Below are 15,787 nucleotides of genomic sequence, written 5' to 3' on the forward strand. Positions count from 1 at the left end.
GTATTTCCTTCAAGGCATTCAAGTTTAGGGTTCTACCTGAGATAAGTTTAATAGCAAGAATTTTCCAACCTTCATCTTCAGTTTTAGCATCCTCTTGTTCAAATAGAATTTTTCTATCAACTTCCCCTCCCATGAGGTTCCCCATTAGAGCTATCATATCATCAAACTCCTTTTCCATCGACACGTATCTTGGAAAGACAACGTAGTTGTGTACCGATCGACTAATCCCTGTGTAATAGTCTCCGGTGAGAAGCTCCTTCTTCTCAAGAACTCGTTCCCAAGGAACGTAGAAATCGCCCAAATCGCCCAAAACCCTAAGCTTGTGGGTCCAAAATTAGGAGTGTAATATATTTGCTTGTATCTTCAATCTGTAATGCATTTTGGTGTTATATGGCATAGATCTAAAATTGTAGTTTGTCTTGAACAAAATACTGGTTGTCCTTAAAATCTGTTTCTTGTTCATTATTTTATTTTTTTTTACTTTTTTTCCCTTTTTGTTCTTTTCAATGTAACTTGTTTGTCACATTAGTCAAACAGATCACTTCACCCAAATTCAGAACAAATCGAAGAACATCATCCTAACTAAGAATATATTTGATTTTCTAGTAAAGACAACAATTTTTAGAAAAGAAACAACTATTTGTACGAAAAGATAGTTTTGTTACTATTATAAAAAATGTGAACGGGACCTGCGTGAGTGAAAAAGTTCTAACCAAAATTTCTATTTGAAGGTGTAAAGGCACAGGTTCTTTGACGGGTATAACGGGTCGGGACTTGGGTAAAAAGTCTTACCCGAGTCCCGACCGCTTTACCCCAAGCTTTTTTCGGTCGCCGTATTTTCGCGGTTCGGACGGTGAGAACAGGGTTGCGGGTTTACGGATTGTTTTCCCAGCCTCAGTCATAAGGATAAGGGAGATCTAGTAATTGCCTCCCATTTATTTAGCTATACTAGGACTACACCCTTAAAATGATTATCGTTTAGGCATTAACCCCCAAAGGGCTATTTTCGTCAAATGTCTGTTACATGAGAGGCGTGTGACTCACATGCTTCTTCTCAAACAAAATTACCCCTCTAGTCTGAGGGTCAGCAAATACGTAACAAGACGACCCAGATCTTTTTTATTAGAACCTCAAAGAGAAGGGAACCAACAAATAAGTATTAGAAGATCTGAGGAAAGCTTCCCAAGATCTCAAAACCAAATCTAATTACAGACAGGAAGATGTAAGAGACACATTCCATCAAAGCTCTGTTAGAGCTCGAAACTGAAGCAAACAATATACTTTCTCACTACCCAAATCTCTTGTCTCTCTCTAATCATATCTCTGAACTAAAAAACCTAGTCAAGAATCTTTAAAACTTACAAGGGCATCATAGTGTTCGATCATTCCCGAGTTGAGGAATCAACTGAACAAAACTCTTCTTCCAGAAAAATCAGCTTTAACCGGTGGAGCCTTAGTTAATTCGAGAAAGAGGTTTATGTGTTGGGTTTTCCTCCTAGTGGGGAAACCTAGTTGGTTTTGATTAGGAAACCAAACCCAGGCCCAAGTCGAGCTTCTTTGGGTCAGTGACTTAGGTCGGTTACTAAGGTCGGTGAATCAGGGTTAAGGGAAGTCTATAAATACTCCCTTAATCTTAATTAGAAGTAAGTTGTACAATTAGAAACGCACAAGAGAATAAGGAGAGAGAAGAAGGTTTTTTTTGTATGGATAAGCAGAGTTTAAAGGGCCCAGACCCGAGAGAGAAGAAGGTTGCTGAGAAAAGCAGGGATGATCTGTTTCAACACGCACAGTCTTCGTTGTTCGGAAAATCTGATGGTGAGTTCTTCTCCGATTAAGCTGCAATTTGGCAGAACTGTTCTTGACATATCCATATAGTATTTGTATGGTGGGATCGTTGATTGGTGGCCGGAATCCTAGTGAATTTAGGATCGTTTTGGACTGCAAATTTCTGGGTTGTTTTGTTCTTGCTTGTGAGGGTTTGTCTGTGTTTCTTAGTGTTTGAGATCGATTTCTTTTTGGAGTCTGAGTCTCGGGTAGACGTAGTCTGTAACTACTTTGCTTATTATAGTTGATTTGGTTGGACTACGAGTCCCGTGGTTTTTTACTTCTCATCTTGAGGAGGTTTTCGACGTTAAAATTCGTTGTCTTATTTAGTTTCAGTTCTTTGTTTATTGCTCCCACTATTCTTCTATATTATCCTCGTAACTAACACAAAGGGGAAAACTTTATATTCCGTTGCGTCGACTCGACCCCTTTTTCCCAACAAGTGGTATCAGAGCTCTAGGTTAGAGAGTTCTTTGGATTGTGATAACTTTGGTTATTGGTTTATTTGTGTTAGTGATGGAAAATATGGGGAGAATGATAAGTTTAAATGGTGCTAATTATCATCTATGGAAGGGTAAGATGGAAGACTTGCTATTTGTGAAGGAATTTCACGCTCCGGTGTTTTATTAAAAGAAACTCGATGAGAAGACTGATGATCAGTGGACATTGCTACATCGCCAAGTGTGTGGTTTGATGAGGCAATGGGTAGATGATAACGTGTTGCATCATATTGAGAATGAGACTAATTCTCGTTCGTTGTGGTTGAAGCTAGAGTAGTTGTTTGCTCGAAAGACAGGAAATAATAAGATGTATATGATGAAAAAATTGCTCGAGTTAAGGTATCGAGAGGGAACTCCCATGACTGATCACTTGAATGTGTTCCAGATGTTACTCAATAAACTATCTGAAATGGGAATAAACTTTGATGAGGAGATTCACAGTTTATGGCTTCTTGGTACGTCACCAGATTATTGGGAGGTGTTCAGGATGTCTCTTTGTAACTCTACTTGCGAAGGAGTTATCTCAATAGATTTAGTGAAGAACAGTGTCTTGAATGAGGAAACTAGGAGGCAGTCAAATCCTATTTCTTCGAGTTCAGATGTGCTGGTTACTGAGTCGCGGGGGAGAAGTTCAGTAAGAGAGTCGAAGAAGAACAAAAGCAGAAGCAAATCTAATAAATTTGCTAATGTAGAGTGCCATTAATGTCATAAGAAATGACACTTAAGGAAGAATTACTGGTTGTTGCAGAAAGAGAGTAAGGAAAGAAGCAAGAAGATAATGAAGAGAGAGTAACTGTTACTGAAGATGAGTTTCTTAAACTCTGTGAGGGTGATGGTATTAATGTTGCATGCCATGAATCCAGTTGGTTTATTGATAGTAGAGCGACTACTCATGCTACATCGCAACGGGATTTGTTCTATTCCTATACTTTGAGTAGTTATGGTTCCATGAAGATGGGTAATGATAGTTTAGCTGAGGTTGTTGGCATTGGTGATATTTGCTTGCAGACTAGTATTGGTACTAGGTTGTTTCTTAAAGGAGTTAAGCATGTCTGAGACATTTGATAGAATTTGATTTCTACAGGGAGACTGATGATGAAGGTTTTTATAACTTATTCGGAGGGGGTAAGTGGAAACTTTCACGGGGTTCTGTGGTGGTGGCTCGAGGTGATAAGTTTTCATCGTTTTACTGGATGAAAACTAAGGTCTCCATGTATGTTGTTATGGCAGTGGAGAATGGTGATGCCATGGAGTTATGGCATAAGAGACTCGGCCACATCAGTGAGAAGGGATTGTCTGCGTTATCCAAGAGGGATGTCATTACAGGTATTTTTGGTTTGCAATTACAAAAGTGTGAACATTGTTTTGCAGAGAAACAACACAGAGTCTCGTTCAAGTCTTCTGGATCTTCTAGAAAACCCGGGATACTTGATCTGGTGCATTCAGATGTATGTGATCCAACGAAGATAAAATCTCTTGGTGGTGCATCATATTTTGTCACGTTCATTGATGATCACTCTAGAAAGTTGTGGGTTTATCTTGTGAAGCCCAAAGATCAGGTTTTGGGATATTTCAAGCAGTTTGTGGCATCGGTTGAGAGACAGATAGGTAAGAAGCTGAAGTGCATTCGTAATGATAATGGTAGAGAGTATTCCGGACCATTTGGAGTTGATGGCTTTGAGCTTTCAAAGTAAATTCTTTGCTTTTTGGTTGGTTTAGAGGGACGGAGGTATTTTCGTCCGAGATGAAGCATGTGACTCGCACGCCTCTCATATAACAGATATTTGACGGAGAATAGTCTTTGGGGGTTAACGCCTAAACGATAATCGTTTTAGGGGTGTAGTCAGGGCTGGCCCTGAGCCTAGGCGACCCAGGGCCCCGGATTTAAGAGGTCCCAATATATATTTATATATAGATAGCATTATTATATGCATTTTTTATGCACATGTGGTTCCTTTTGCAGTAGAGTTGGCAAAGTAATTTCTTTAAAAACCTAAGGTTTAGGGTTCGACTCTTGTGAAATACATTATTGTTTTAAATATTATTTTTTCTCTTTAAAGGGGGCACTAAAAGAACAAATGTTTTAAACTGTCATAATATGTAGTTTAATGAAACCAATTAAAGTTACAGTGCTAAACACACCATAATTACTTTTAACAAAAAAAGAAGCACACCATAACAAATAAGAAATTTAAAATACAAAATTATCACAAAGACAAAAACTAATATGTGCCACTGGACGTCCCAGTCAATACGTTCGCCTAGGACCCCTAAAAAATCAAGATCGATACGGAATGTAATCCTGATATTGCTAAATAAATAGGAGTCAATTACTAAATGTGCGAGAGGATAAAATGTCTAGGCCAGCGCTTTGGAGAAAGCAAAATAATTTCCGGGGTGTGAAGACTTGGTCAAAAATTGGTCAACTTTGTTTGACAATTTTATTTTGTAAGTTGTTAGAAGGAAAAAAAAAATCCCCCACCTCACCTCTCTCTCTCTCTCCCTACCATTCTCTCTTTCTCTTCTCCGATTAGGTCGCCGGCCGGAAATTTTCCGGCCGACGACCTAATCGGAGAAGAGAGAGAGAGAATGGTAGGGAGAGAGAAGATGAGGTGGAGAGAGAGAGAGGTGAGGTGGGAGATTTTTTATTTTGAACCATATTCCCCATAAAATATGTTTTCCCGGAAACTTTTCAAAATTTTACATATTCCTTTTAAAATTTCATACCCCCGAAACTATTTAGCTTTCCCCAAAGCGCCGGCCAAGGTCTATGAGCCCAACAAAACTGTCCTACAGACCTGATGAAAGGTGACCTCCGCTCCACCTTGATGTAGGAGCACAACCACCATAGCAAGACCAACTTTAGGGGTTCAAACTTTAATAAACAAAATTAAATTCTGGGTTTCAGTTTGGGAGAATTTGACATACACCCCCACTATTATATGAATATTAGGACTACACCCCCACTTTTTGAAAACTTTTGATATACACCCCCACCTGGACGGAAACCGTCAACTCAGAGTTAAGTTGGGTGTGTGTGAAACACACGCGCCAACCATGACGATTTTACCCTTTTGTAGATGTTGAAATATTTTGAGCGATTTTGACATACACACCCCCACTATTATATGAATTTTTGGACTACACCCCCATTTTTTGAAAAAATAAAATTTTTCAATTTGCCCTCCAACGATCATCTTTTATCTTTTTTCTTATAAACTTATTTATCTTAGACAAGCTAAAAGATCAAAGCGAAAGAACTTATTTATCTTATATGTCAAATGAGATAAATAAGTTCCTCCCATATAAGATAAATAAGTTCTTTCGCTTGATATCCCAAATAGTTCCTCCCATCTTTTCTATAGTTTGATATCTCAAATAGTTCTTTCGCTTTGACCTTTTAGCTTGTCTAAGATAAATAAGTTTATAAGACAAACGGTAAAAGATGATCGTTGGAGGGCAAATTGAAAAATTTTGTTTTTTTCAAAAAATGGGGGTGTAGTCCAAAAATTCATATAATAGTGGGGGTGTATGTCAAAATCGCTCAAAATATTTCAACAACTACAAAAGGGTAAAATCGTCATGGTTGGCGCGTGTGTTTCGCACACACCCAACTTAACTCTGAGTTGACGGTTTCCGTCCAAGTGAGGGTGTATATCAAAAGTTTTGAAAAAGTGGGGGTGTAGTCCTAATATTCATATAATAGTGGGGGTGTATGTCAAATTCCCCCTTTCAGTTTCTTTCCTCAACCCTTTCTTGGCATCACCACCACCACAAGAAGACCAAGTTTTTTTTTTCACTTTTTCTAGAGAGAGAAAGTATGAGGCGAAGAAAAGCATTCTTGAAAATCACCATATCTCTCGTCATTATCAATTCAATCTCTATTTACATTTATTTATCTTTCCAGGAAAATCTTAATCACTTCCTCTTCAATTCCCAACTCAACAACACCAACTCATTTCCCCACAAAAAACCCTCACAGGAAAGATTACCATCTTCCTTAAATAGAAGAAAACCATGGCCAATTCTTCCTTCTTTCCTTCCTTGGTCATTAAACCCTAATGTCCGTACACATTCATGTGAAGGGTATTTTGGGAATGGATTCAATCGACGTACTGATCTACTTCGATCTCGTAAAATTCATACTAAAAGAAGATCGAATTATGGTGATGGTAGCGGTGGTGGGTGGTTTCGTTGTTTTTATAGTGAAACCCTAGAGAGTTCAATATGTGAAGGTGGAAGTATAAAGATGAATCCTAATAGAATTAGAATGTCAAATGGTGGGGAAGATTTACAGTTAGTTATAGGAAGAGATGAAGAAGAGGAATTACCAGCTTTTGATTCAGGAGCTTTTGAAATTGAAGTTGATCAAAATGAAACTGGAAAGAAACTTGTGAATCAAGAATTTCTTGATCGTTTTGTTCCTCAAGGTGCAATTGGAAAACACACGATGCGTAATTTGATTGATTCAATTCGAACTTTGAGTTCTAATGAATTTAATTGCTCACAGGTGAGATTTTTTTTTTATGCTCTATTTGTTAAAGTTTGGATTTTTATCAGTTTTTGTCATTAATGGTATTTGATTATTTCTTTAATTGTTTCAATGTTATTTAATATAAGTACTATGTGTTTTTAATTTGGTTATTAAATTATACTCCTATCTGAGTTTTTGAATATTTTATGAAAGATCATTAGGTTTTGAGAAACCTATTAAAAAAATTTAAAAAAAAATTGGAAACCATTAAAGAAGTCAGCCAAAAAGTTTATGGAGAATAGAAAAGCTGAAGATTGTCTCGAACTCGGTGAACTTGGTTACTAAGTTCAAGGACTTAATAACATTAATCGAAGCTCGAGTTTTATGTTGTTTCACAAGAAAAGAAAAGAAACGAGGCGTAGCCAAAATTGGACAAATAAGTGGAAGACGGCGTAGCGTGGGACTTCGATTGTTTAGCTATTCTTGATAACATTTCATTGTTTATGTTAATAACAAAAATTCAAGGACTTCGACATTTCGTAAAATTAGTAGAAGCTCGAACTTTATGCTGTTTTACAAGAAAGGAAAAGAGACGAGGCGTGGGACTTCGAGTTCACGGCATGCATGCCCAATTGGTTAACCATAACCAAGAGAGTGAGTTACGAAAAAGCTACTTATAGAGTAAATTTGTTGTAGCTAATCATCAATCTTCTGAGGCATCTTAGTTATGCACTGACCTTCTGAGTGTCGAGATAACCTGTTTCGTTTATTTGCCTTATTATACAGTCTTTTTGAACTTATACTTTTCACTGTGGGTATGCCTTCATTCTGAAATAACTTATGATGCCAGTGGATTGAGGAGCCCACACTTCTGGTGACACGCTTCGAGTATGCAAACCTTTTCCACACCGTCACAGATTGGTATAGTGCATATGTAGCTTCAAGAGTAACAGGTCTACCTAGTAGACCTCATTTGGTCTTTGTGGATGGTCACTGTAAGGTATGTATGCTCAACTTCTGTTATCCCATTTGGTCTTTGTGGACGGTCACATTGTAAGCTCCCTTCTTTTTTCTAGTATCAATCCTTTTTTTTTCTTTTCCGTTGATGTTTTTATTTTCACTAGTGGTTTGATTTCCATTAAAATGGAAAAGAAGACCCTTAAGATGTTTTAGTTTATATGGGTCAGAAGGGCAAAGTGATATATTAGTTCATACATTAAAGGTAACTAATTATAGAACGGTCTTGTTCTTGGGCAACTTGATTCTATTAACCTATTAGTTTGACAGAGTCACTTTTTCTTTTCACCACTAATTTTATCTTACTGCGATCTTTGTTGGGTAACTGTGTCTGCAACGTTGGTTCTGTGGAAGCTTGTGTCCTTTTGCTACATGTTTTCATTTCAAGCAGCAAAAGTAATTTCACATCATATTTTGTTTTTATAAAGACTTCCATTTGATTGAATTAGATCCGTCATTGACTTTTTGGAAAGTGAAACTGCCCAGCATTTGTTTCTGGTGAGTGGGTGATTCTTAAGGTGTGTAACTTAAGGATCATTACTTCGAATGGGGTTCTGTATGAAAACTGCCCTATCTGAGGTTTTTATCAAAAGATCTACTCTGTTCCACTCATTATCAACTCATAATCCAGAACCGATCTATAACAATCTCTAAGTACCTGATTTCTCTTCTATGATTTCATTCAGGCACAACTGGAAGAAACCTGGGAGGCACTATTCTCAAGTCTGAAATACGCGAAGAACTTCAGCACTTCAGTTTGTTTTCGTCATGCAATTCTATCGCCGTTGGGGTACGAGACAGCATTGTTTAAGGGGTTATCAGAAGTCATAAACTGTCGAGGAATCCAAGCACAAAACCTCTCACAAAATGCAGATGACCAGAAGACTGCACGGTTAACTGAATTCGGAGAAATGATAAGGGCTTCTTTTGGGTTTCCAGTAGACAAAAACAGAGAAGAAAAGCGGATATCAGAATACAACATTCTTTTTGTCCGTCGAGAAGATTATTTAGCTCACCCGCGTCATGGTGGAAAAGTAGAATCAAGGTTAAGTAATGAACAAGAAGTGTTCAATTCTCTGAAGAATTGGATCGATGATAATTTGAAATGCAACATAACCCTTGTTAATGGATTATTTGCTCACATGTCCATGAAAGAACAAGTATCTGCCATCCAAGAAGCTTCAGTAATTATAGGTGCTCATGGTGCAGGTCTTACGCACATAATTGCTGCAAAACCAAAAACTGTAATTCTTGAGATAATTAGCAGTTTCTTTAGAAGACCTCATTTCGCATTGATCTCACAGTGGAGAGGGTTAGAATATTATGCCATTAATCTTGATGGATCATATGCACATCCCGAAGTAGTCATCGACAAGCTTAGCGCCATAATGAAAAGCCTCGGATGCCATTAATCTTGAGATAGTTAGCAGTTTCTTTCTTCTGATTTTCGATGCTTCTAGCCTGACATGACTGGAAAATTGAAATGGGACATTCAACATCTAAAATGGGTATTTTCCACGATGATCATTGATTCAGTACAAGCAGAAGTGATTCTACTGTGGAAGGGAGCAGTTTCCCATTATAGATCAATGTACATAAAAGAATCTGAGGCCAACGAGGAGTTGAAAAATCTTTGAAGTTGACTAGAAGATTATGGACCTGAAGACAGGGTTTGCTTTGAGCAGAGAATATTACTGCAACAAAATAAGTTTATGAGAACAACAGTCAATTTATACGTTAAAAATGTAGCGTACTGTTATATAATCAATGTCAATTTTTTATAGATTCAATATGAAAGTTGAATCGTCTTGAGTACGATCTGGTCTGTTTGACATGTGAAAGGGCTGTGATCCGATTGTTGGTTTTATTATCCAAGAAAGAATGGAAGCGACACCCTAACAAACCCTCAAAACTTGCAGCATTAACCTCACTATTGAGTGCTATCTAACTTTATTTCTCATAAATATAGTCCTGAGGCGGATTTTTCCTCAATGTCGCGAAGGGGAAGAATCCTTCACGTAACCTGGCAAGGGAAGCAAAGGGGCTACAAAAGGGAATCCTGTTAAATTATTTGTTCAAGAAAAGATGAGAAAGAAGAGAGAGGGATATAAAATAGTCAGTAGAATCTGAACCTCAGTTATTGAAGGTCCACTGAAATGGTAGATGAAGATGAGAACAGACACGAAGTTGGAAAAATCAAACTAGTAAAATATGACTAACAGAAGCTTTGAGGGCTAAAATCACATTTTGAAAAGGATAAGGGAGAAGCTGATGATTAAACAAGGGCCCAAGTGGAATTATCACAAACTCAAGCGAGGATGGAGGGAAAAAAATTTAAGCAGCCCCATTAGGATCGTTTGAAAGCCCTGTTGCTTGGATTTTATACAAAACCCACCATTATGCAAATGAGCAATTGCCGAGAGATTCAAAAGAAGATTTAGACGCATCACAGGATACATTAAATATATAGAGTATATCCTGTATGGGGGACTCTTGAGCATGATCTTTGTCTGAACATTGATCCAGAGACCCTACGTCCATGTTTGGCACTCGGGAACATAACGTGATTTTTGCGAATCTGATTATTTCAGTGTTATGTTTGGTTCGATCAGGAATAGGAATTTGATTCCTGACAGATTTCTAACTTGGTGTTTCATTTGTACAAGAATATGAATGTAAATTTTTATAAAAACTATGGTATATCCTTTTACTTAAAGTACATAATTACACGTCAAATTTGTTATATATTTTAATTAGTATTATCTATTCACTCAATCAAAATCCTCCTCATGCCGAGATATATAAAAATTAACTTCATCTCCCCAATTAAGCTCTCGCTTAAAAGAAACTTCTTTTAAAACAGTACAAAATCGACTGGAATAAATAAAGAACGAGAGAGAGAGAAAGAGAGAGAGAGAGAGAGAGAGAGAGAGAGAGAGAGAGAGAGAGAGAGAGAGAGAGAGAGAGAGAATTGCTTTGGTGGTGGACATAGCTGAATAAGTTTTTAATTTTTTAGTTATGATATTATATTAATGACGACTTTAATATTAGTCATTCTAATATTTTATTAAGGATAATTTTATCCATAAATATTAAAATAAATATTTCGGAATGGTAATCACAAACCCACCCCTCTCTAGATTTGCTATTACCCTTTTCAGGAGAATCTCATTCACGGAGGAAAAAGATTCCCCTCATCCCCACAAGCCAAACAGTAATTTGGATTGTGATTCGGAGGAATAACATTTCATTCCCACACAATTCCCTCTGTACCAAACATGGCCTACAAGTATCACTAGGGTGGTATAGCTACTGTATGTAAAGCACCCAAGTTATTGGAAACACGATGCGTCAGAGAAATTTTTATTTCTTTTTCAAAAATGAAAGCAAATTGAAACATTATACTAAGACAGAAATTCATTAGGGGGATCCGAAAAAAGCAACGCTGGCCACGTCTTGTCCCCGAGAGGGGGATACATCTTAACTATTCTAGGGGGAGGGGGGCAACATCAGGAGGATGTACCAAAAGTGCACGAAAGATATATGCTCAAGAGATAAAACGTTATTTTCCACCTTTTAAAAGGTCAAAAATTGAGACAACACCTATCATCTTTACCGATGATGATCTGTTCGGAATAGTCACTCCCACCCCATGGCGATCCTCTTTGGTAATATCTGTTTGTAGTAAACTGGAAGATTTAACGAATACTAGTAGATAGTGGTAGCTCGGTCGAACTTATGTCAAAGATGTGTTGTGAGAAGTTGCAAATCGATGTGAGATTCTTAAAGCCATATACTTCACCTCTGCTCGAGTACGGGGAAAACCAAGTCAGAGTCGAAGGCATGATCTTGCTTTCTGTTATGATAGGGGAAAATGAGCTACAAAGGGAAGTCATGCTGGAAATTATCGTTGTGAATGTGCCACGTACCGGCCTAAAACTTCATTTTAGGACTGTATTTCCTTTTATCTTTAGGTGTTATATTTTTGATATGTCACTTGATGTTAAAATTTCCAATTCCAGATGCTAAGTTGGTGGGGGCAATCAGAGGTGATCAAAAGATAACTCGGTACTGTTACATGATCTCAATTAATGTGGCAATCAATGAGCTTAAGAAGGAACCTCTCTGATAATTGAGATAAAACCAACAAAAGAATTTCAAATGTAGAAGCTGACCAAAACCATGGAGAAGAGATAAAAGAAACCGAACTAGAGGCAAGACGGAAGATGACCGTTAGAATAAAGATTGTCGAACCGAGCTCTAAAAGCATGGAGGTTTGAGTAACATAGACAGTGGAGCTAAATACCTCGACACAAATGACAGTACTGGTCCAGATTGGGACCCCTTAGGTAGAGGTTATGCACATTGACAGTACCTTGACAAACGTCGAGCAGAAGAGTTAGCTGAGTTCTTAGAAGCTATAGGCACATTGTTTTCCTTTAACACTAATGAGGCACCAGACATAGACGCCTCTGTGATCTGCCATAGACTAAATCTGAAACTTGAGCATAGAGTTGTTAAACAGAAAAAAGAAAATTTGGCTTCAAATAACAAGCTGAAATCGCCAAACAAGTGGGAAAACACTCGACTTCAGAAGTAATGGAAGAACCGTACTGTGAATAATGGTCATCTAACGTGGCTCCAGTCTCTAAAAAGGGAAACACATGGAGAATGTAAGTCGACTATACTGATCTGAACCAGGCTTGTCTAAATAGTAGTATTCCCTCAGCTTTAGTAGATCAGCTGGTCGGCTCGAGAGCCGAGCATGCCACATTCAGGGTAATGGATGCTTTTGCTGGTTAACACCAGAGAGCAATGCACCACACAGATCAACACACAACATTCCGAACTAAGAAGGGGTTGTATTGCTAACGACAGATGTCGTTCGGCCAAAAGAACGCTAGGGCAACCTCAATTTTTTATGTACCCCCTAATACAAATATGCTAGAATTTAAAAGTTCTACCTAATCAGGTGGAACAATGAAATGGACGAAATTGTGAGTAAAGTGGTGTACAAAAATTCCGAAGAATTCTTGGGCTAAAATTTGAGTTCAAAATTTTAGGTGTCTCATAGAACACGAACAAGACTGAATCTCAAAATTCTTTAAACAAGTTTTGAACTAATAAATTTGAATTTCAAGTTTCTTAAACGAAATTATGAGCTAATAACGTTAAAATTCGAAACTCTTAAAAAATACTCCCACCGTCCCAAATTAAGAGTCCCACTTCAAAAATGTAAATTTCTTTTCACAATTTTTACTTCACCAATAACGTGGGATAATCTAATAAAAGTTCTGAACCAATAACACCCACTAGAGGATCTTTTATTAGAGTAATCAGCATTTATTTCCTAAATCGTCAAAATCACTAATTATTTCTCAACCCAAACTAATTGTCACTTAAGTAAATAAAATAACTTGAGAGATTTTTATTGGAGACACTAAAAGAAAAGATGCTACGGCATAAGACTCTATTTTTACTCGAAAAAACTTATGGACAAAAATATCTTTGTAAACTAGTTAAAAATGAACCCTTAAATTGCTACCGAACACCAAAATTAGGTCGATATTATGGGGCCGAACACCAAAAAGAAGTCGATGTTTTGGAGAAACAAGAACAATTTGCGGGCACAAAATTTCTTAGAGTGAGAAAATCAACTTTTCCCTCAAAGACACCCTTCTTTTGATGTCGTTGCCCGGGGATTCTCGTGGAGTTCTTTATGTTCTCATCTTCATATGTTTCGCTCTCTCTCCCTTCATTCTTCTCTGCCTTTCCTAAACATATATGAGAGCAAAAAGAGAAGGAAAGAGATGATGAAGAGAAAACAATACGGTAAGAAAAGAGAGAGAAAGGGAGGTGTCACCAGAGTTGATGATGGTGGTGAGAAGGATAGATGGAGGAAGCACAAAATAAAAATATTTAGGGTGGGTGGTGTTTAGAGAAAACAAAATATTACAATTTTTATTTTGCCACCCAAAATCTTTAACCCAGGAAAACATTGACCCCAAAATTATTTATAAAAAAAATTCAAAATTATTTATTTTGCCCTCAAAAAATTCTTAAAGTCATTATTTCAACTTTTATCGTGATATATTAGAGTTTCATGGCTTCTTTAGGTAGTTTTCAAAGAAATCTTGTTATAGATTTATCTTGAATCATATATACTCATGAAAGTAGATTTCTCTTTAGTTCTTTAGGTAGGTTTGAAAGAAATTTTGTTATAGGAGAAGATGAGATTTTGTTGTCATATTTTATTTTATTTCTTGCCAAAAAAATTTCGGTTTAAATTCGGTGGTTCCTGCCGAAAATCCATCTTTTTTTTGTTGCCATATTTTGCTTATAGTTTTTGTTGTTTTTCGCCGAAAATTGTTCGATAAAAAACGTCTTTCCTGTCGAAAATTCATCTTTTTTTTGTTGCCATATTTTGCTTATAGTTTTAGTTGTTTTTCACCGAAAATTGTTCGATAAAAAATGTCTCCCAAAATGTTCATCGTTGTAAGCATTACTGGACCGAAAATTTGTGTTGTTCATAAAAGTGAGGAAAAAATGTTGACCTAGAAATCTAAGTTGTATATGACTCCAATGAAAATTTGTAGTTGAGATCTCAATATCAAACTCTTCCATTAATGTAGTTTCTTGACCACCAAGCTCCGTTAGTGTACCTTCCTCATTGTTAGTTTCTTCCATTGCTAATGTTTCTAGTAGGTGATTGGGAGTTGATTGTTCATAGTTACGGTAGTGAGGAAGTTGTTGGTGGTGGGGTTTAGGAATGAAGGAGATAAAATATCTTCTACCCTATAATCAATATTTTTTTTTCCAGTTTGATCCTTATCAAAATTTGATTTTAGTCCCTATGTGCTTTGTAAATAGAAAAACCTTAGAGCATCTCCAATGCAAAACTCACAAAAATCTCTATTCATCCTATGTGTCAAGTTCCAATTGAGATTCTCACTCCTAGGTGGCCTTAATAGAGATCCTCAATTTTTTTTGTCTCCAATACAAAACTTTAAACTTATCTTATTTACTTATGTGGCATAGTTATTTTTGTCAATAAATAATTAGTTATTTTAGAAAATATAGAAGACTCGATTTCTATTGGTTTGCATTGGAGATGCTCTTATTAGAAAGTGAAAAGATTCCAACTTTTGGGCTCTGTAAAGAGCCAAAGTAGCTTAGTAAATAGTTCTGGCCGAAACCAAGGTCATTCTCTCTCTCTCACTCCTTTGTCGTTTGTATTTCTACTATTTGTCACTATTTTCTCTTTACGAAATGGGCTTTGCACAATTCAAAATTGCATTGTTTTAGATTTAGAGAATAGTAGCTCTTTCAAATTTTTTGCACAAATGTGAACTTTAGAACATAGATACCCCAATTTCAATTTCGCAAATCCGCTTCAAGCAATAAACTGTATTAGATTTAAGGAAGATAAGGGCTTTCAAATTTTTTGAAGAACTCTAATTTTTAGACAAGGGTATTATGTACCTTCAACGTCCATATTGTTAGCTATGATTCAATGAGTTTTATTCTGTAAATTTTCTGCAATAAATTGTCTACTAGATTTGTGAAAATTATCGATTTTTCTTAGAGTTAAAGTAGTTTTTAGAAAAACTCTAAATAGCTAATTTTTGAAATTATCTTTTATGGTATCACAAAAGTTAAAGAAAGCTTTAAAGATTCTCAGTATTATATTGCTAGAACCACCCTGAATGTCATGATTTCATTGCGGAGAAATGGAGTGTCAATCAGGATATTCAAGGGAAGCTAAAAAAGCTAAGTAAGCACTTAACGATTTGGAATAAAACAGTGTTTGGTAACATAGATCGCAATATTAAGAACCTCACAGAGAGAATTAATAACTGTAGCAATAAAGAGGAGCTTAATAGGTTAAATGAGCAACTTGAACAACTGTTCCTCCAGCAAGAAAATATCTGGAAAGAAAAATCTAGAAATAACTTCATTACGGTAGGTGATA

The 15,787-nt window shown here is 36.6% G+C and overlaps 1 protein-coding gene across 1 annotated transcript; it reads left to right on the top strand.

Moving 5' to 3' along the window:
• The first annotated feature begins 4,984 nt into the window (after positions 1 to 4,984).
• On the top strand, positions 4,985 to 9,605 carry LOC147549451 (beta-1,2-xylosyltransferase-like). Its single transcript, XM_086670535.1, has 4 exons — positions 4,985 to 5,231; positions 6,061 to 6,834; positions 7,649 to 7,798; positions 8,502 to 9,605. The coding sequence occupies exons 2-4, from the start codon at positions 6,145 to 6,147 to the stop codon at positions 9,225 to 9,227; spliced, it is 1,566 nt and encodes a 521-aa protein (XP_086526661.1). The 5' UTR covers positions 4,985 to 5,231; positions 6,061 to 6,144; the 3' UTR covers positions 9,228 to 9,605.
• The last annotated feature ends 6,182 nt before the right edge of the window (positions 9,606 to 15,787 follow it).

Source organism: Eschscholzia californica, unplaced genomic scaffold, assembly GCF_041429995.1.
Source record: "Eschscholzia californica isolate CP2 unplaced genomic scaffold, dmEscCali1.0.p SCAF_3, whole genome shotgun sequence".
In the NCBI taxonomy this organism is placed as follows: domain Eukaryota; kingdom Viridiplantae; phylum Streptophyta; class Magnoliopsida; order Ranunculales; family Papaveraceae; genus Eschscholzia; species Eschscholzia californica.

Excerpts from the sequence above, each read along its gene's own strand:
- LOC147549451 (XM_086670535.1), top strand. The coding sequence starts at position 6,145 with ATGAGGCGAAGAAAAGCATTCTTGAAAATCACCATATCTCTCGTCATT. Across the intron at positions 6,835-7,648 it reads ATGAATTTAATTGCTCACAG|TGGATTGAGGAGCCCACACT; the intron begins GTGAGATTTTTT and ends TTATGATGCCAG. Across the intron at positions 7,799-8,501 it reads TTGTGGATGGTCACTGTAAG|GCACAACTGGAAGAAACCTG; the intron begins GTATGTATGCTC and ends GATTTCATTCAG.